Source organism: Emys orbicularis, chromosome 6 (genome assembly GCF_028017835.1).
Source record: "Emys orbicularis isolate rEmyOrb1 chromosome 6, rEmyOrb1.hap1, whole genome shotgun sequence".
NCBI lineage: Eukaryota > Metazoa > Chordata > Testudines > Emydidae > Emys > Emys orbicularis.
Window position 1 is genome coordinate 11,520,850 of NC_088688.1, and position 15,803 is coordinate 11,536,652.

At 45.6% G+C, this 15,803-nt stretch overlaps 1 protein-coding gene across 2 annotated transcripts in view; it reads left to right on the plus strand.

Annotated features, from left to right (window-relative positions):
* The first annotated feature begins 532 nt into the window (after positions 1-532).
* Positions 533-15,803, plus strand: part of SETBP1 (SET binding protein 1) — a 306,763-nt gene continuing 291,492 nt past the window's right edge. For both annotated transcript variants that reach the window (XM_065406939.1, XM_065406941.1), the window contains exons 1-3: positions 533-1,024; positions 1,079-1,103; positions 15,414-15,428. In XM_065406939.1, the coding sequence (XP_065263011.1) occupies positions 533-1,024; positions 1,079-1,103; positions 15,414-15,428 (532 nt within the window). The remainder of the gene's footprint in view (positions 1,025-1,078; positions 1,104-15,413; positions 15,429-15,803) is intronic.

Here is a 15,803-nt window from a genome sequence, read left to right on the forward strand (position 1 = left end):
CTGGTGCAAATGAATCCCAAATCTAAGCAGCTTAAGTAGAGTGTAGATGTACGTATGTTTATCTGTGTGTGTGTATGTTTCATTATCCAGTCGATCTTATTGGGGTGCACATTGTCATTGTTTGTTGGTTGGTTGTCCCCTAGTATTTTAGGCCCAAGTTCTGGCTGGTTCTGAGTGCTGTCAAATCCCTTGTGCTTCACTGAAGGCGCTCAGGACCTTGCAGCAGGTGTGCAGTGCTGTGCTGGATTGGACCCATCTTGGGGAAGCCCAGTTGTGCTCTGTTTCAGTCAGTCCTACAGTTGCACTTTGACACATGCGTGAGTGCTGACTTCCTTTTTCTTCTCTCTTCTTTCAACAGTTGCGGCTTTGATCACTTCTGAGCTCCTTCCAGTGTCCGGACTATTGGGACTTTAAATTTTACAGACAGTTACCATTCAGTTCCTGGGGTTCCCCCCTCTCCCCCCTTTTCTCCTCATCACCTTCCCCTCCCCCCTTTCCCTCTTATAAAACTCCAGTGCATTGTGAGATTGCCATGGAGGCAAGGGAGACCCTAGGCAGCTCCCGGCAAAGGGGAGGTGAGGCGGATTTCCTGCCGGCCACGGTTTCCTCTGCGAAGCCTCCACCTGCTTCTAGCTGCACGGGGGAGACCATGTTGCCTGCTTCAGGCTCCGGGAAAGGGATCCCAGTGAGCGGAGAACGACTGGAGCCAGAAGAAGAGGATGAATTGGGTTCTGGGAGAGATGTGGATTCCACTTCCAATGCAGACAGCGAGAAATGGGTGGCAGGAGATGGCCTGGAGGAGCAGGAGTTTTCAATCAAGGAGGCTAACTTTACAGAGGGGAGCCTGAAGCTGAAAATCCAGACCACTAAGAGAGCCAAGAAGCCCCCTAAAAACCTGGAGAACTATATCTGCCCACCTGAGATCAAAATCACCATCAAGCAGTCTGGCGAGCAGAAACTCTCCCGAGGTGGGAAAAATAGCAAAGCAGCTAAAGAGGAGGACAGAGGGCACTCCAAAAAGAAGGTAAGGACACCAGTGCTTTCAAGTGGCCTCTTATTTATTTTTCCTCTTTATTAGCTGTTCACAGCTGATGAACTGAGCTGTTTCCCGCCTCTCCCTGGTCCCCTTTGCCTGTTTTTACACAAGACTGTGCTGCATGGACTGAGTGAGATAATCTGATCAGACATTCTGAACAATGAGGACCAAATTCTGCCCACGGGTGCATGCATGCAACTCCCACTAGGCCATGCCCCCAGCCCTCTTGGGAAGGTGTTGGGAGCCAGCCGCATGCCTCTGAGGGCAGGATTTGGCCCTGGGTATTGGACTCTGCTTTTGCAGAAATAATAAGAACCAGCCCTGTTACCAAAACAGATTTGGAACACAATGGGTTTTCCTGTTCCTGCTCGCTGTATGGGGGGACCATCTGCTTTGCTGGGAACTCCTGGGAGTGGGACTAACCTGGGTAACCTGCACCTCTGTGCTGTGGTTGGTTGCCTGAGTTCACGCAGCCCGGAACCAGTTGCGCTTCTAAAGGTCACGGAGAGGCTAGACTAATCAGCTGAGAACAAAAGGTTTCCGGTGTGTGTGTGTGTGTGTGTGTGTGTGTGTGTGTGTGTGTGTGTGTGTGCGCGCACAAGAAATAACCTTCACCCAATTTGCCAAGCTCTGCTTGGTTAACACGGAGCTGATACAAACCAGGGGCAGTCCAGCAGTCCCATGTACAATATGAAGATGATCTTGAATTGTCCTTTATAATAGCCAGTGCTGAGGAGGTCAAAATCCTGATCCTTCAAAGGCCTTTTCTGTTTTGTATGTAGTTGAGAATTAAGATTATTAATTAAATGACTGATAAACGATGCCCCCCATTTCTAACCGCTACGTGTCTGAGCACAACTGCTCAATCCCTTTGTTTTGTAAGCTTTTGATTGCATTGTCAAATACAGGTATGTGTGCAGAGAACAAATGCGCTCGTACCTATATACGGGGCTAATGGCTCCATTACTCTCGATTACAGCATTGTGCGGGCTGTAATCAACATTACAGTTATGGTTGAGAAGATACCTCCATTATTAGCCCCATTTTCTTCCAGGCGCTTATCATAGTCTTGAAATACCCTTTGGGCTGAGATTTCTTATTCTTTACATTGGGTGGAAATGCATGATCCTGTGCTGGTTTAGCCAAAGTGAATCTTAAGGAGTGTGAACTCATGAGGACTGAAAGCAAGGAGAATTTTTCTCTGGATCCCAGTGAATAACATACTGCATGTGGGTGAAATACGTTACTTTTAACTCAGTGAAGTGATTTCTTTGGACCATTTATCCACTATGATGCGGATTTCCAGATATCTGGATATCCACTAAAGTAAAGTAAATAAATGCTTAGGCCCAGATACTAATATCCTTACTCGCACTGAGTAACAGCCTACTCCACAAGAAGTCCGGTTGATTTCAATGGGAGTGTTTGTTGTGTGAAATAGAAGCCAACATTAATAACGGTATCACAATCTGGCTGTTAATGGTTGTGTGTCCAAACAAACGCATATGATTTTGGAACCATACTGATAAGAACACACACTGACTATAGTGACGTATATGGATCAAGAAGAACTTCCAGGGTTTTTATTGGAAATCAGGGCCAAATTAAAGGTACTAGCATCATAGTGTGATTAGCTGCCTGCATGGCCATCCGACTAAAGTGGTTGTTGGTTTTTTTTTTTAAAAGTCAACAAACAATAGTTGTGGAAGTGACATGCAAAACGCCTACAGGACTGCAACTTTAAGGATGAGATTTGACTCATGCAAAGGTCAGGAGATTCAAAGATATGGATCTCAGCAGCTTTTTGCTGGTGTGTGGGCAGAGAATGTGACTTTTAAGTCCGTGACACCAAGCATTTCTGTAGCACATAGATGCTTCCATCAGGGATCGGAGCCCCTTTGTGCTAGGCACTGAACACCCATATAACAAAAAGACTGTACGCTCTTTGTGGCAGGGTAATCTAAATATATGGCAAGAGACAACAGGTGGATACAATCCACAGATAGGGAGCACAAGATAAGGGTGAGGTGATTACGATTAGCATAATAAATGGGGCTCACAGTGCACCAGCTGCCTAACCGTTGTCCAGTTGGAGTTTCCATGAAGAAGCGTGGAGAGGGATTTAAAAGAGGACAATGTGGTAGCTTTGATGATTTTCACAGCCAAATGCCCCTGCCCCAGAAGAGCTAGCAGTCTGCAGGGCTCGATCTTGAAACCATGAAGCCAATAGGATTACTCACGTGAGTAAGTGCTGCTCACCAACCAGCTTGCAGAATCAGGCCCTAAATGAAGGCAAGTTGTAACAGGAGACGATGACAGACCTTGCCCGGGTCAGGTAAGGAGAAGGGAGGTCAAAGGGTGCAACGGTAAAATCATGTGGTTGCTGAACGGCTGATGTGCGTGTCATGAGGGTTACACAGAATTTTTTTGTGAAAATACAGTTAATTTGAGGTTAGGAGGAAACTGCAAGTTGAAACTTGACTTGAACCAGAGCTGAGGCTTTCTTGCCCTTCTGTGGGTTTTTCCCATGTAGAGGAGTATGCATCTCATATAGGGAGTTTTTGCATTGGCTTACAGAAGTACTGCCAGCTTTGTTTATGTGTGAGAAAGAGACTGTACTATTTAAACCAGCCAGGGATCTGTGGTGCTTTAGTGGTATTTATTCCTACAGTTATACTGGCTTCATCTCTTGTTGCTTTAGCAAAAGCAAACTCAACAGATCACCAACTGGGGAGAAGAGTAGCAATCAGGAACAATACAGTGAAGCCTGTGGGCCAAATTTTCTGCAGGCATAACTCCATTGGTCTCAGTGGAGATGTTGGTCCACTATATTTTTTTCCTTGGATTGGGAGCAGTGACACTATTCCAGTTTATCACCCAGTTCCGTATTCAGGGCTACACACTACTTTGAACTCCCGGTGAGGCATGTTCGTGGATCAAGGGCTGTACATAGCTAGGCTTGGTGGAATTCAATTTTTATTATTTTTATAATTTTGACAGATAATATCAATGTTTATTTGTCAGCATTTTTTCCCCATTTTGATCTACTGAAATGTTCACAGTTGTGGGAAATTATTTAACGCCGGCATTACAACACGTTCTATACAGTTTAAGGCAGCACTCTACAAGTTCTCAAGCAGCATTTTTCTTACTTTGCCTATCTGAGAATGTCGATTATTATCGATTATTATTTTTTTGGTTGGTTTGTACGTGTGTGGTGTAATTGACGTGTATCTATATCTACCGATAAAAATCAAACCCTTCTAAGGTTATCCATTGCCCTTAATGTGAACGACAGTGGTGTAAATGGCTGTTCCACACCTAGAGGACTAGTGCTCGAATTTATTTTGCCCCCCAAGGAGGAGCTAACTCTATTAGGACTTGAAAAATCACTTAGGTTTGTTGCATAATAATTTAAACCACAGCTACAGTTAGTCCCCAGTGCTTACAAATACCTCTTCAGCATGCTTGCAGGAGTTTCAATACACATAGCACAGAGGGCAAGTAATGAAAACATGGAAGCAATTTAAGTAACAGCATGTGGGTACACAAAGGAGTGGTGATGCCAGTAATGCAAAAGGGCTGCGAACTGGGGCAATAGTGTTTATTCAGTGGCCACTTAGGGAGGGAGTTATGCCGATTTCTTAGTCGTATAGTGTTCTTCTGTTTATAAGGCAGTATGGGCTAATGCATCAGTTCTCAGACTGTGGTCCATGGACCACTGGTGCTTGGTGGAATGGAGTCTGTGGAGATCTGTCTGTTTACCAGGGGAGGGAGAGGTGTGCTCCAGTCTTTGTTTCCAGCAGCTACATTACATGAAAAGAAGCTAGACATACACTAACTACTTTCCTCCTGTTGCTTTTCCATGTGAACAATCACTGCAGTTGCCCCGGGGATGTTATGTGATCATGAATGAGAGTGGAGGGAATCCAGGAGACGATTTTATTGGGTGTGGTTCCCATTATGAAAAAGAATTCGCAAATCCTTGGCCTAATGGTTTGAGATTTAGGCTGTAATCCAGGAATTTCTTCCTTTCTGTCCTAGCTCTGCCAAGTTTTTCCCCCCTTTGTAAACGGAGGCTGATGGTAGTTGCTTGCCCATTTTGCCGGGCTCCTACATTTTGGTTAGTATTCGTACAGCAATTTGTAAAATTGCTCTGTAAATACTTAGTAGTATTTCAGCTGTTCTCCGCACTGGGTTGGAGTGGGCTGAGCCATTGGTGTTTACAACACCCACTGTTCTGTATCTGCAGAGGACTTCCTAACTGTCACAGGTGGCTGAGGACGATCTCCCTTTAAAAGAACTAGCTGCTGGTGACTGTCACAGACCGGTTGAAAGGGAGATGGGTCTCAGCCCACTTGTGACTCTAAGGTAGATTCTGATTAAGAAAACACAACATAAGCCACAACTCCACTACCTTGCAAGTGCCGAATTTGCTGCACAAGCCTTCACTTCCACACCTGCAGCGGGGCCATTGCAAGTCTGCATCTTTTAGTCAGTCCTAGCGCATTTTCCCTTTGGAAGTGGGCAAACAAACTGTCAGCTTTGATGGGTACTAAAAGCATGGCACCACATGCTAAGAAGCAATCCATCAACATTCCAGGCCTGTCTCGCAGGGTTTAATAAGCCCCAGATGAGAAGTAGTTCTGTGGGGGTTTTTTCTTTCTTCGTTTGCTGCCCTCTGTATTTTTCTATTGCTGTAAACACTTGATTTTTGTTGTTGTTGTGTTACTTAGTGTGCCAAACTTCCATTCAAGTTCCCCTCACATGCATAATTCACTGCCTCGGGGCATGAAAACTCCTTTTTTTATGCTTAGGAAGGGTGACTCAATTTATCAGTGAGATATAAGCAGTGGCAGTAAAAAATTTCTTGTGTGCATTCATAGGAAGCTCTGCTCCCCGGATTCTCTCATATATACATCTTGATTTTAAATCAAGAGTGGCTGTCTTTATCAGGAAGTTCCTATCAAGTGCCCCGTTCTCCTGAATTTCCATTCGCATGCTTTCCTTTCACTTTGTATACCCTCCACGCAGGCACTTTCTCCTTGAATTCCTACGTGCTCCTGTCACTCTTGTTCATATCCTTTTCCCTTTGGAGTAGCAGGCACACTTGCGGCCTGCACACTTCCCTTTCCCTGCAGGTTCTCATGAGCCTCCACAGTATCTCTCTCTCTCTCCTGTCAAATTACCCCTGTGCTGTATTCCTTTCCCTTCTGATTTGCATGCAGGATCCTCAAATTGCTCACAGTGCATCTTTGTTTCTCTTTGAGAAGGGCATATCATTTCGGGATCCCCTTGTGTGTATGATCATCTCCTTTTGGGATTTGAACTTGGATGTAGTTGGCATAAGCCCTTGTCTTTCAAGAAAGTCGTGATTTTTTTTTTAAGGTGCAATTATATGAAGGACTTCTCCTTCTCCCCCTTCTTTTTAATTTTTTTTTTGATGGATAGATGGTCACCTCCAGTTCCCTACCTTTAAAGAGCAAATGATTGGAGGAGGAGTGGGGGTGAGTGCATGAAAAGGATATTGATCCAAACCCCCAAATTAAGGGCAAATTTAAAGGGGCAGAGTCAAATAATTTGAACTCAAAGGCCTAATTCTCCACTGCCTCGTATTGTCATTTACATCAGTTCAAAGTGGGTTTGAAATGCTACCGGCACAGAATGGTAAGGCTAGATTTTCAGCTGCCCCCAAGGGATGCTGGGCACAGCTAAGGAATCACGGCACGTAGGAGCCTATTATAGGCCCTTGATCTTGAGGATGGTTCTGTTCTGGGGACCAAGCCAGCATAGATCAGAGCAGCCTTGAGGCTGCTCTAAACTATACTGCCTACACCAGGTGTCATTTTGGCAGTGGGGGAGGACTAGGGTGTAGGAAAGGTGGTGGTATAGGACCTATCCTTTATACCAGGGGATGGGAGAGGTGTGCTGCAGCAGCTGTGTGCCAGCAGATCAACTAACATGAGGGGAATCTTCCACTGGCTGGATAAACTGACTGGGAGACCAGCACAACACTGCCCTAAGAGGCCTGTGTGGGCCTAAATATGAAGAATCAAGTCTCAAATAGTTCTAAAATGTTTTTGTAAATTTAAATTAGTATTTTTTCTGTCCCGCACAGTGTTGGAAACACCAATTAGAAGACCTTGGGTTGGCGCGTGAAAAAAACAAAAAGTGAAATGATCTATAAACAAAGTGAAAGCGACCAGTCCTGTTTCTTTATATGGAGCTGAGCAAAATACAATAAAAGTAAACAAACAGAAATAAAATAGGGCATGTGGGAAAGGAAGGATGATTTATAATGATGCTGATTAAAATTCACTCATCCTTGCCCTTCCTTTGAGTTTTACCAGTGCTGCTGTTAGCAGGGAGTAGTGTCTGCCTTAATCCACGTTATGGGTGTCTCCTGTGCAAGAGAAAAATGGGGCTTTCCCCCCCACACTTTCATGACTTGCACAGGCCAGCAGAGATCCATCCATTATCGTCCAGGTAGGCTGCCAAAGGCTGCTTGGCGTTTTTGCATGTGGTCAGTTATCTGCTAAAGGAACAAGTATCAGTATGATTTAGTTGGGGATTGGTTCTGCTTTGAGCAGGGGGTTTGACTAGATGACCTCCTGAGGTCCCTTCCAACCCTGATATTCTATGATCCTGGGGTGAGGGGAGAATGATACCGATTGCCAATTTAGGTGGTTTCTATTCACCGAAGCAAACTGCTGAATGAGAAGGACTGTGCTGTATTTGAATAAGTTAGTGGCTATAGAGCCAGGGTTTGCTCCACCCACTTCAGCTCATCCATGTGGAGGCTGTTTTTCATTTAAATTACCCAGCAGCCTCCCTCTGAATGTTTTCAGCTGGTCTCTTCCCTTCTGTTTCCTCGTTGATTTGAAGCTCAGGGTCCTGGGCCTTTAAACACAAGCCTCCTCTGTTGAAAACATGACAAAACAAAATATCCCTCGTGCGGGCTTGTGTGTTTATTGGACGCCAACTGGCTTTGGTCAGGAAGTAATTGGAATCAGTTCTGGGCAGCTGGGGGCAGAGTGGAGAGGAGCTCAGACCTGCTGCTCCCAGATACCTGATTCCTGGAGCTGATTCGGCCGTCACGCTTTTCACTGCAGAATCATGGGGAAAGAGCTTGGTGAGGAGAGGCGGACAGGAGATGGGCTTTTCCCACGTCCCGTCTTGTAAAAGCTCAGCCATGTCAGGATACGCCGGCTGCATTTTGAAAGCACTGCTTCTACTTCCTCTGAGTCCTCCAGATCAGTGCAGCTATGCTAGATACTGGGCGTGCACACCCAGTTACAAATGGGCAGTGTCTTCTTCCTTTCACTAGTGCACACATTTGAACACACGTGCTCATGCACTCCTCCCACCCCTTTCTTCTTCACACATTTTCACGGTCTCAAACCCGCCCCTCCCCTCCAATTTACACACGTTCACTCAAACTCTGACACTTTGAGACAAACCTCCAGTGTCTCTCTCTCATGTGCACACCTGACCCTCCACCCCCCTGCATGGACACCTTCAAACACACGGATTTACATTTACATAGCTCATATTTACATTTACCTCTCACTCTCACTTATATTTGCACACATGTTCAGACTCACTTCCAGCCCCTCCCACACTCACACTTGCTGTCCTCTTCAGGCTCACGCCCAGTCTCACTCAGGCCTGGTCTATACCTCAAACATAGATTGACCTTAGCTGGGGCTCAGGGATGTGAAAAATCACCCCCCTCCTCCCGAGAGATGTAGGGCCTGGAAGAGACACAGCTAGGTTGATGGAAGAATTCTTCCGCCTCTCAAAGGGGTGGGTTTACTGAAGCGAGGGAAAACCCCCTTCCACCACTTCATCACTGTAGCGCTTGTAGTGTAGACGTAGGCTCTCACGCACGTTAGTGCACACACCGCCTCTTCTCCCTCACACTCAGACACTTGTGCACATTCAATGGTATAGCCAAAGAAACTGCTTGGGCTCTCTTGGTGCACGGAACATGCCCTGTGCGATATAACCGAGAGTTTCACCAAGAAGCCATAGAGAGTGATTGCTCCAGCAGACTTTTGTTTACTTCCCTCACATAAACGCCTATTTAGGAGTTGTTCCCTCAGCTTCACCTTCATCTAAGGAAAATACCCCCGATAAACAATCAAAGCTCTGTAGTTATTTAAAAATAAATGTTTAGACTTTTCCCACTTTGGACGCTTAAAAGGAGTCAGTTTGATAAGTGGCCCTCAAATACAGGCTGAATTTACTGTGTTTTCCTTCCTTCCTTAACACGATCCCTAGACTGTGGAGTGGAGTCTGACTCTGTATGGGAAACGCTATCTCTAGCTTATATTGAATTGAAACCCTCCGCATATGTTCCGTTAATATGAGGCAGCCGGGGTGAGTGGGAATCTGACAGGGCCCTCCTAGAAACGAAAAGCATTATTATTTGTATTAGGGCAGTGCCGAAAGGGTATGTCGACACAGCGTTTTGGAAGCCACGGCAGACTCGGGCCAGTAGGACTCACTCTAGCGCGCTAAAGACAGCTGTGTGGACAGCGCTTTGAAGGTGCGGCTCAGTCTCTGAAGCCCACCTCTTCCCTAGGCGTCAGGGCCCAAGCTCCAGCCCGAGCCATAATGTCTACACGGCTATATTTAGCGTGGTAGTGCAAGCTCTGCTAGCCCAACTCTGTTGAGCCAGGCAGGGAGGCTCGCAGCCACAGGCTGTGTACATGTACCCTAAAGGTCCCAACTAATATTGGGGCCCGTTATGCTAGGCCCTGTGCAACCATAGAGTAAGAAACAGCTCCTACCCTACCCTGCCAAGCTTACTGCCTAACTAGAAAAAAAAAAAAAGTGGGAGAAAGGAAATAGTGTTACCCTCATTGTACAGAAGGGGAAATTGAGGCACAGATCAATTTAAGTGACTTGACCAAGGTCACGCAAGAAGCCTGTGATAGAGCCAGGGGTTGAACCTAGCCCTCCTTCACCCCAGCCCAATTCCTTAACCACAAGATCATCCATCTTTGAGAGCAGGGCCTGCTACCTTTGTGTATTTGCCACAGAGTGGTAGGTAAGAGATCAGGCGTATGCAATGGAGAGGAGGAACAAGCTGGGTAAAGCAGCTTTTTGCCTTTCCTCTGAACTCCTTTGCTCTTGTGGGTGTCCTAGTCAGGCATTCAGTGCTTGTTTTATAGTTTGAATGCTTCTGCACCCTTCCCCCCCCCCCCCATGGTATTTAAAGAAAAAAAGATTTAAAAATACTTCTCGGTTGAGATCTTGTCTTGTGAGCTTTAGCCTGGAGCAAGTTTTTATGGCTGGGTGTTACAAGACCTCTGAAAACAGAAGTTTATTATGGAAGCTCAGACAGGCCTGCAACTCCAGCAGGACTCCCGGGCCCCTCCACAGCCAGAGTCTTTTGTCCTTTATGAATGCAGCCTGTGGCCATTGTGAGCGATATAGCAAGTCTATAATTTCCCGACATAATGACAAATCCAGGTCATATGTGAAAGTTACAGGTAAGAAATGTGATGGGGGAGGGGAGGAAATGCATAATAAAATCCATACCCAACATTTTAGAAGTGACTAGTGATTTGGGGTGCTTCAATTTTGGGGTACCCAATTTGAGACCCCCTTAAAGAGCCCTGATTTTTAGGAGGTGGGTACACAACCTTTCTGAAAACCAGTCCTCTTTAAAAACGCTGCACGTTGGCCACCCCAAATCGTTAGTTTCTTTTGGAAACCTTGGCTGTGCATATCAATCTGTTGCTTAAAAAATAGGCTGTAGCTCAAAGAGGACTGATGGGGTTGATTCAGAAATGACGGGGTGAGGTTGCTGCATGCTGCAGGTCAGACTAGGTGATCAGAATGGTCCCATCTGGCCTTAAATCTTTGAGACTGTTATTAATAGCAAACGAGAAATACGCATTCCCATCCTCTTCTCAGACTCTTCTGTCATTGTGGGTAGTTCCTTGAGATGTTTAAGGGTTTTATTCTCCCACTGCCCTAGCTTTATATCGTTGAAGTGCCACCGATTTCAGCTGAGGGGGACATAAATCTTCAAATATGTAAAAGGTTGTTATAAAGAGGATGGTGCTCAATTGTTCGTCATGTACATGTTGATAAATTGGAGAGGGTTCAGAGAAGAGCCACAAGAATGATTAAAGGATTAGAAAATCATTATGGTGCTAGACTCAAAGAGATCAATCTATTTAGCTTAACAAAGAGAAGTTGAGGGGTGACTTGATTACAACTATAAGTATCTACATGGACAACAAATATTTAATAACGGGCTCTTCAATCTACAAGACAAAGGTATAACATGATCCAAAGGCTGGAAGTTGAAGCTAGACAAATTTAGATTGGAAATAAGGTGTAAATTGTTAATGTAACTAATCATTGGAACAACTGACCAAAGCTCATGTTGGATTCTCCATCACGAACAATTTTTAAATCAAAATTGGCTGTTTTTCTAAAAGATCTGCTCTAGGAATTATTTCAGGGAAGTTCTATGGCCTGTGTTATACAGAAGGTCAGACTAGATGATCACAATAGTCCCTTCTGGCCTTGGAATCTATAAATGCCCACCAAAGGTAGGAGAACAAGTAATTGGCTTCGTTTGCAGCAGGGTATATTTAGATAAAATATTAGAGAGTTTCCCTAAGTGTAAGGATAGTTAAGCACTGGAACAGGTTACCTTGGGAGGTTGTGGAAACCCTGTTCTGGAAGGATTAGACAACACCTGTCAAGTATAGCCTAAATATACTTAATCCTGCCTCAGCATGGGGTGAGGGGTGGACTAGATGATTCTGTGAGTCACTCCTGATCCACACCAGTGAAAAGATGAGTATCGTCCTTTAGGGGGATGGCATGTAATATTCACTCGCCCAGTGATATCTGATTCAATGTGGTGCTAGGGTGGCAATGTCAAAGGAAGTGGCCTATCTGCTCTTGTTGACTCCTCTGTTTTCTCTCAGGAGGTTCAGGTCTGAGCAGTGGAGCATGGAATATGACACCACAGATCGGACCATTGGTCCACCCCATGTTGGTTCCCACCTCCCACCATCAGCCGGTACCTGAAGCTTCAGGAAAAGACAACACTCCTGTAATGCAATTAGCTAGCTGTCCAGGGCAGTATACGGAGGGAAATTGCTTCTTTGGTCCTTCAAGGTAGAATCTACCTTGATAGGCAGTTTATTAAATGGCTTTTCTCTCAGTAAATTTGATATCACTGTATATGACAAAATAGTCCTTTTGTGCTGGGAGAGCATGACGGCTTCTCAGCGGGGCTTGTATTGTTGGACCTGCCTTATTTCCTGGTATGCTCTTTGTTGGAAGCTGCCCACTAGAGCTAAGCAAAACAGGGTCATGACGTTCCCTTGGGGAAAAGCTCTGAGTGACCTCTGATCATCTCTTACCCTCGCATCCAGAAATCTTTCTGCCTCCAGCTGGAAGGACTTTCCCTGTGGTGGGTCTCTTGACCCAAACAGGTCGCAGAGCATAGATTACCAGAAGCTTTTCCCAGATGAGACAATTATTGTGAGGCTACAACAAACACCAGCCAAAAAAGGGAGACATTTTACTTAGAACCACAGTCAAAGAAGTTAGTTGAAAATAACTGATGAGTTTATCTGGCCCCAGGAGCACCGCCAGCTTTTTTGCCGCCCTAGCCAGCGGAAGGTCCCACCCCCAACGGCGGCGGCCAAAGATCCGGCCGCCTCGGTCGCTGCCCCCCAAATGTTAGTGCCCTAGGTCGCCTAATGGATGCGCCGGCCCTGTTTGGCCCATCCTGCCATTGCAGGAGATTTATTTGGTAATCTATATGGGAGAATCTATATAGTTGAGTACAGTTTTAAATAATTCTCTCAACAGAGCTTCGATCACTCTCCTTGGGAGACTATTCTACAGTAATAGATTTAATCATTAGAAAGAACCTCCCCCCATCACTCCCCCTCTTCTTCCGCTCCCTCGGTTATTCAGCCTCATTTTTCTTCCTCTCTTAATTTCATCCAACTACTTGTAATTATATTCCCTTGTGCCTGGCTTGATTTTAAAAAAGGGGTTCCAATCTGTGGATCTGGAGAACAATGGGAATTGGTGACAGCATGATGCGAGGGACCTGAGTTCAGGTGATCAGCTCCTGGGACTGGCAGGAATGGCTATTAGCTCTCTGGGAATGATGGGTCCCCACTGAAATCAAGGGGAGTTTTGCCATTGACTTCAGTGGGAGGGGCCTCAGCATGTTCTACACCTGCCCTATGGGAGGGGGAGCACCTCGTATTGCTGCTCTGTGTGCCTTCCCTGGTTGATTCACGGAATGTTATTAATGTGCTCTGGATGGATCCATTTCTCTTCCTTACTGGACTTGACGGGGATCAGTGTTCACTGACTCCAGTAATTATTGTCACACGGGAGGCATAGATGGCTGCAGCACGAAGGCTTCGGGCCTGATCATGGTAACATAGAGATCAATGGGAATTTTGCCATTGACTACAATTGGAGGAGCCTCAATCTCTCAGAAAGGATGTAAAAGCTGGGAGTGGGGGTAGGGAAGGTCAAAGGCTTAGACTGAGGGGTTTGGATGCTGGAGTGTGAATCCCAACAACTCACCCTTAGTGGTTCTAAAGGTCTGCACTACCTGGGTTTCGCTACAGCAATTCACTTGCTAATGTGTATTTGCAGCCAGCATAAAAGCTGTTGATTCGCCTTGTTTCAGTTTACAAAATGACTCATCCAGAATCAAAAGAAAAAGATGAATCTTTTTGTGTCAGCGAAAACCCCATGAAAGTGGGGCGGATGCTGATTAATGTCCAAATTGTGGCAGTGCAAAAAAAAAAAAAAAATCGTTCCCTGCGATGCTGTCGATTCAGCTGGAGAATTTCTTTACTTCTCCCTGCTAAAACATTATGGTGTAGGATTGTTGTGAGCTGCTAAACAGATGAGAGGGAAATGCTACCTAGCTACCTAGCTATCTCTCCTTTCTCCTGTTCTGTTTTAATAAAGCCCAAGATGTTATCATGGTAAACAGCAGCTGCACGTTAGATGTACCAGGCAACACAGTGCATCTTGTCCACATGGTTTCATAACTCTTTGTGAAATCCCCAGGTCAGAGGCCATTCCACTGTGCCCATCTTCGTCACATCTCACTGATCTGTATCCTGGCAGGGTGTTTTTTCCCCCCCTTTCTTTCTCCATGTATGGAATGAACCATCTGCTGCTTTGGCTTTCAGAAGAATTTTGAAAAATACCAATTTCCCTTTGTTCCCAAAGAAAAACTAAAATCAAGCCCGTATTTGCAGGGGTTTCAGAAGGGCTCGTATTGTGTTTCCTACTCCCCAAGGAAAGGTTGTCCTCTTTCTTCTTTTCTCTTTGATTCGATTCCCTGCCACTGTGTGAGCGAGTCTGAAGCTGCAGCTGCTGCTGTCAGCTGGGGAAGGGAGTCCTCTTGTTTGAAACCCATGTGTTAATCCCTGGGTAGAAAAAGTAGAAAAGTAATCCCTCTCCACATACTCCCCCCTACCCCCATTCCACTCTTCTGAAGCCCTATTGGCTGATGAAAGTCCTCGCTGTGTTATTTTGGGTACCGACACATTTTAGGCACTATGTCTTCTAAGAACAATGAGCATCTCTGACCAAATAGCTCATAGCAGTTCACACCCATTATATACAGTACAGTTTGCATCACAGAGTTAAATAATATAGTTACAATTAGCTGAATTACAGGGTGAAAAGAGCGAGGGGGCATGGGTCAGAAAAGGGATGATGCACTGTATAGATATGGGCTCTTAAATAGGATATGAAAATAGATAGATAGTGGATGAGGCAGAAAGATATAGGAAGGCCCTTTCAGAGGGTGGGAGCAGCAAGGGAGAAGGCTCTTGCAGAAACAGTGCCAAAGCTTATGCCAAAAGGAATCTAGTGTTTGGATGGGCATGAGAAAGGAGTTAGAAAGACACAGGTGCCTGGAGTAGCCTGCAATACATCGATGGAAGGCTTTCAAAGGAAGGAAGGCAGTTTTGATATGGATCTTGAAGTGGACGAGGAGTGAGTGGAGTTCTTCTTTGTTCAGGTGAGAAGGCAGGCAGCTGCACTGTGCCCAGTGTGAAGATTCGGGAGCTCTGGGAAATTCACAGCATTGCTGGAGGCAGAGGGGTCCTTGCGTTGCATGGCAGAGGTGCTGATAGGCAGATCTGTGGGACTAAAGCCAGGTCTACACTAAAACATTAGGTCAACCCAGCTATGTCACTCAAAGGTATGAAAAATCTACCCCCCTGAGTGACATCATTAAACTGAACACACGGTCAACGGAAGAATTCTAATGTCAACCTAGCTACTGCCTCTTGGGGAGGTGGGTTAACCACAGCGATGGGAGAATCCCTCCCGTGGCCGGAATGAGTGTCTACACTGAAGGGTTCCAGCAAGGCAGATGCAGTGCTGGAGCTGTGCTGCTGGAGCGGTTTAAGTGTAGACATAGCCTCAGAGACATGGGAGGGGAATGCAAGTTAATGGGTGAGAATAACACCAAGGTTATGTATAGGGGATTCAAAGGGAGGGATGAGTTGAGAATGGAAAAGGAGAAGTCAGACATGTGCTTTAGACGCCTCCTTTTGCTTTCTCCATACAGGGAGGGTCTTCGTGCAAAAGAGGGATTGCCCCCAGAGACAGGAAGAGAGCAGTTAGATGGGAGGAAAAAGCAGAACAAGAAGAGGTGCAAGAGATGCCTGTTCTGGTCTAGTCTATTTACTGTTATGTGGCTCCCCCCTCACTGCAAAATCACTGTACTATT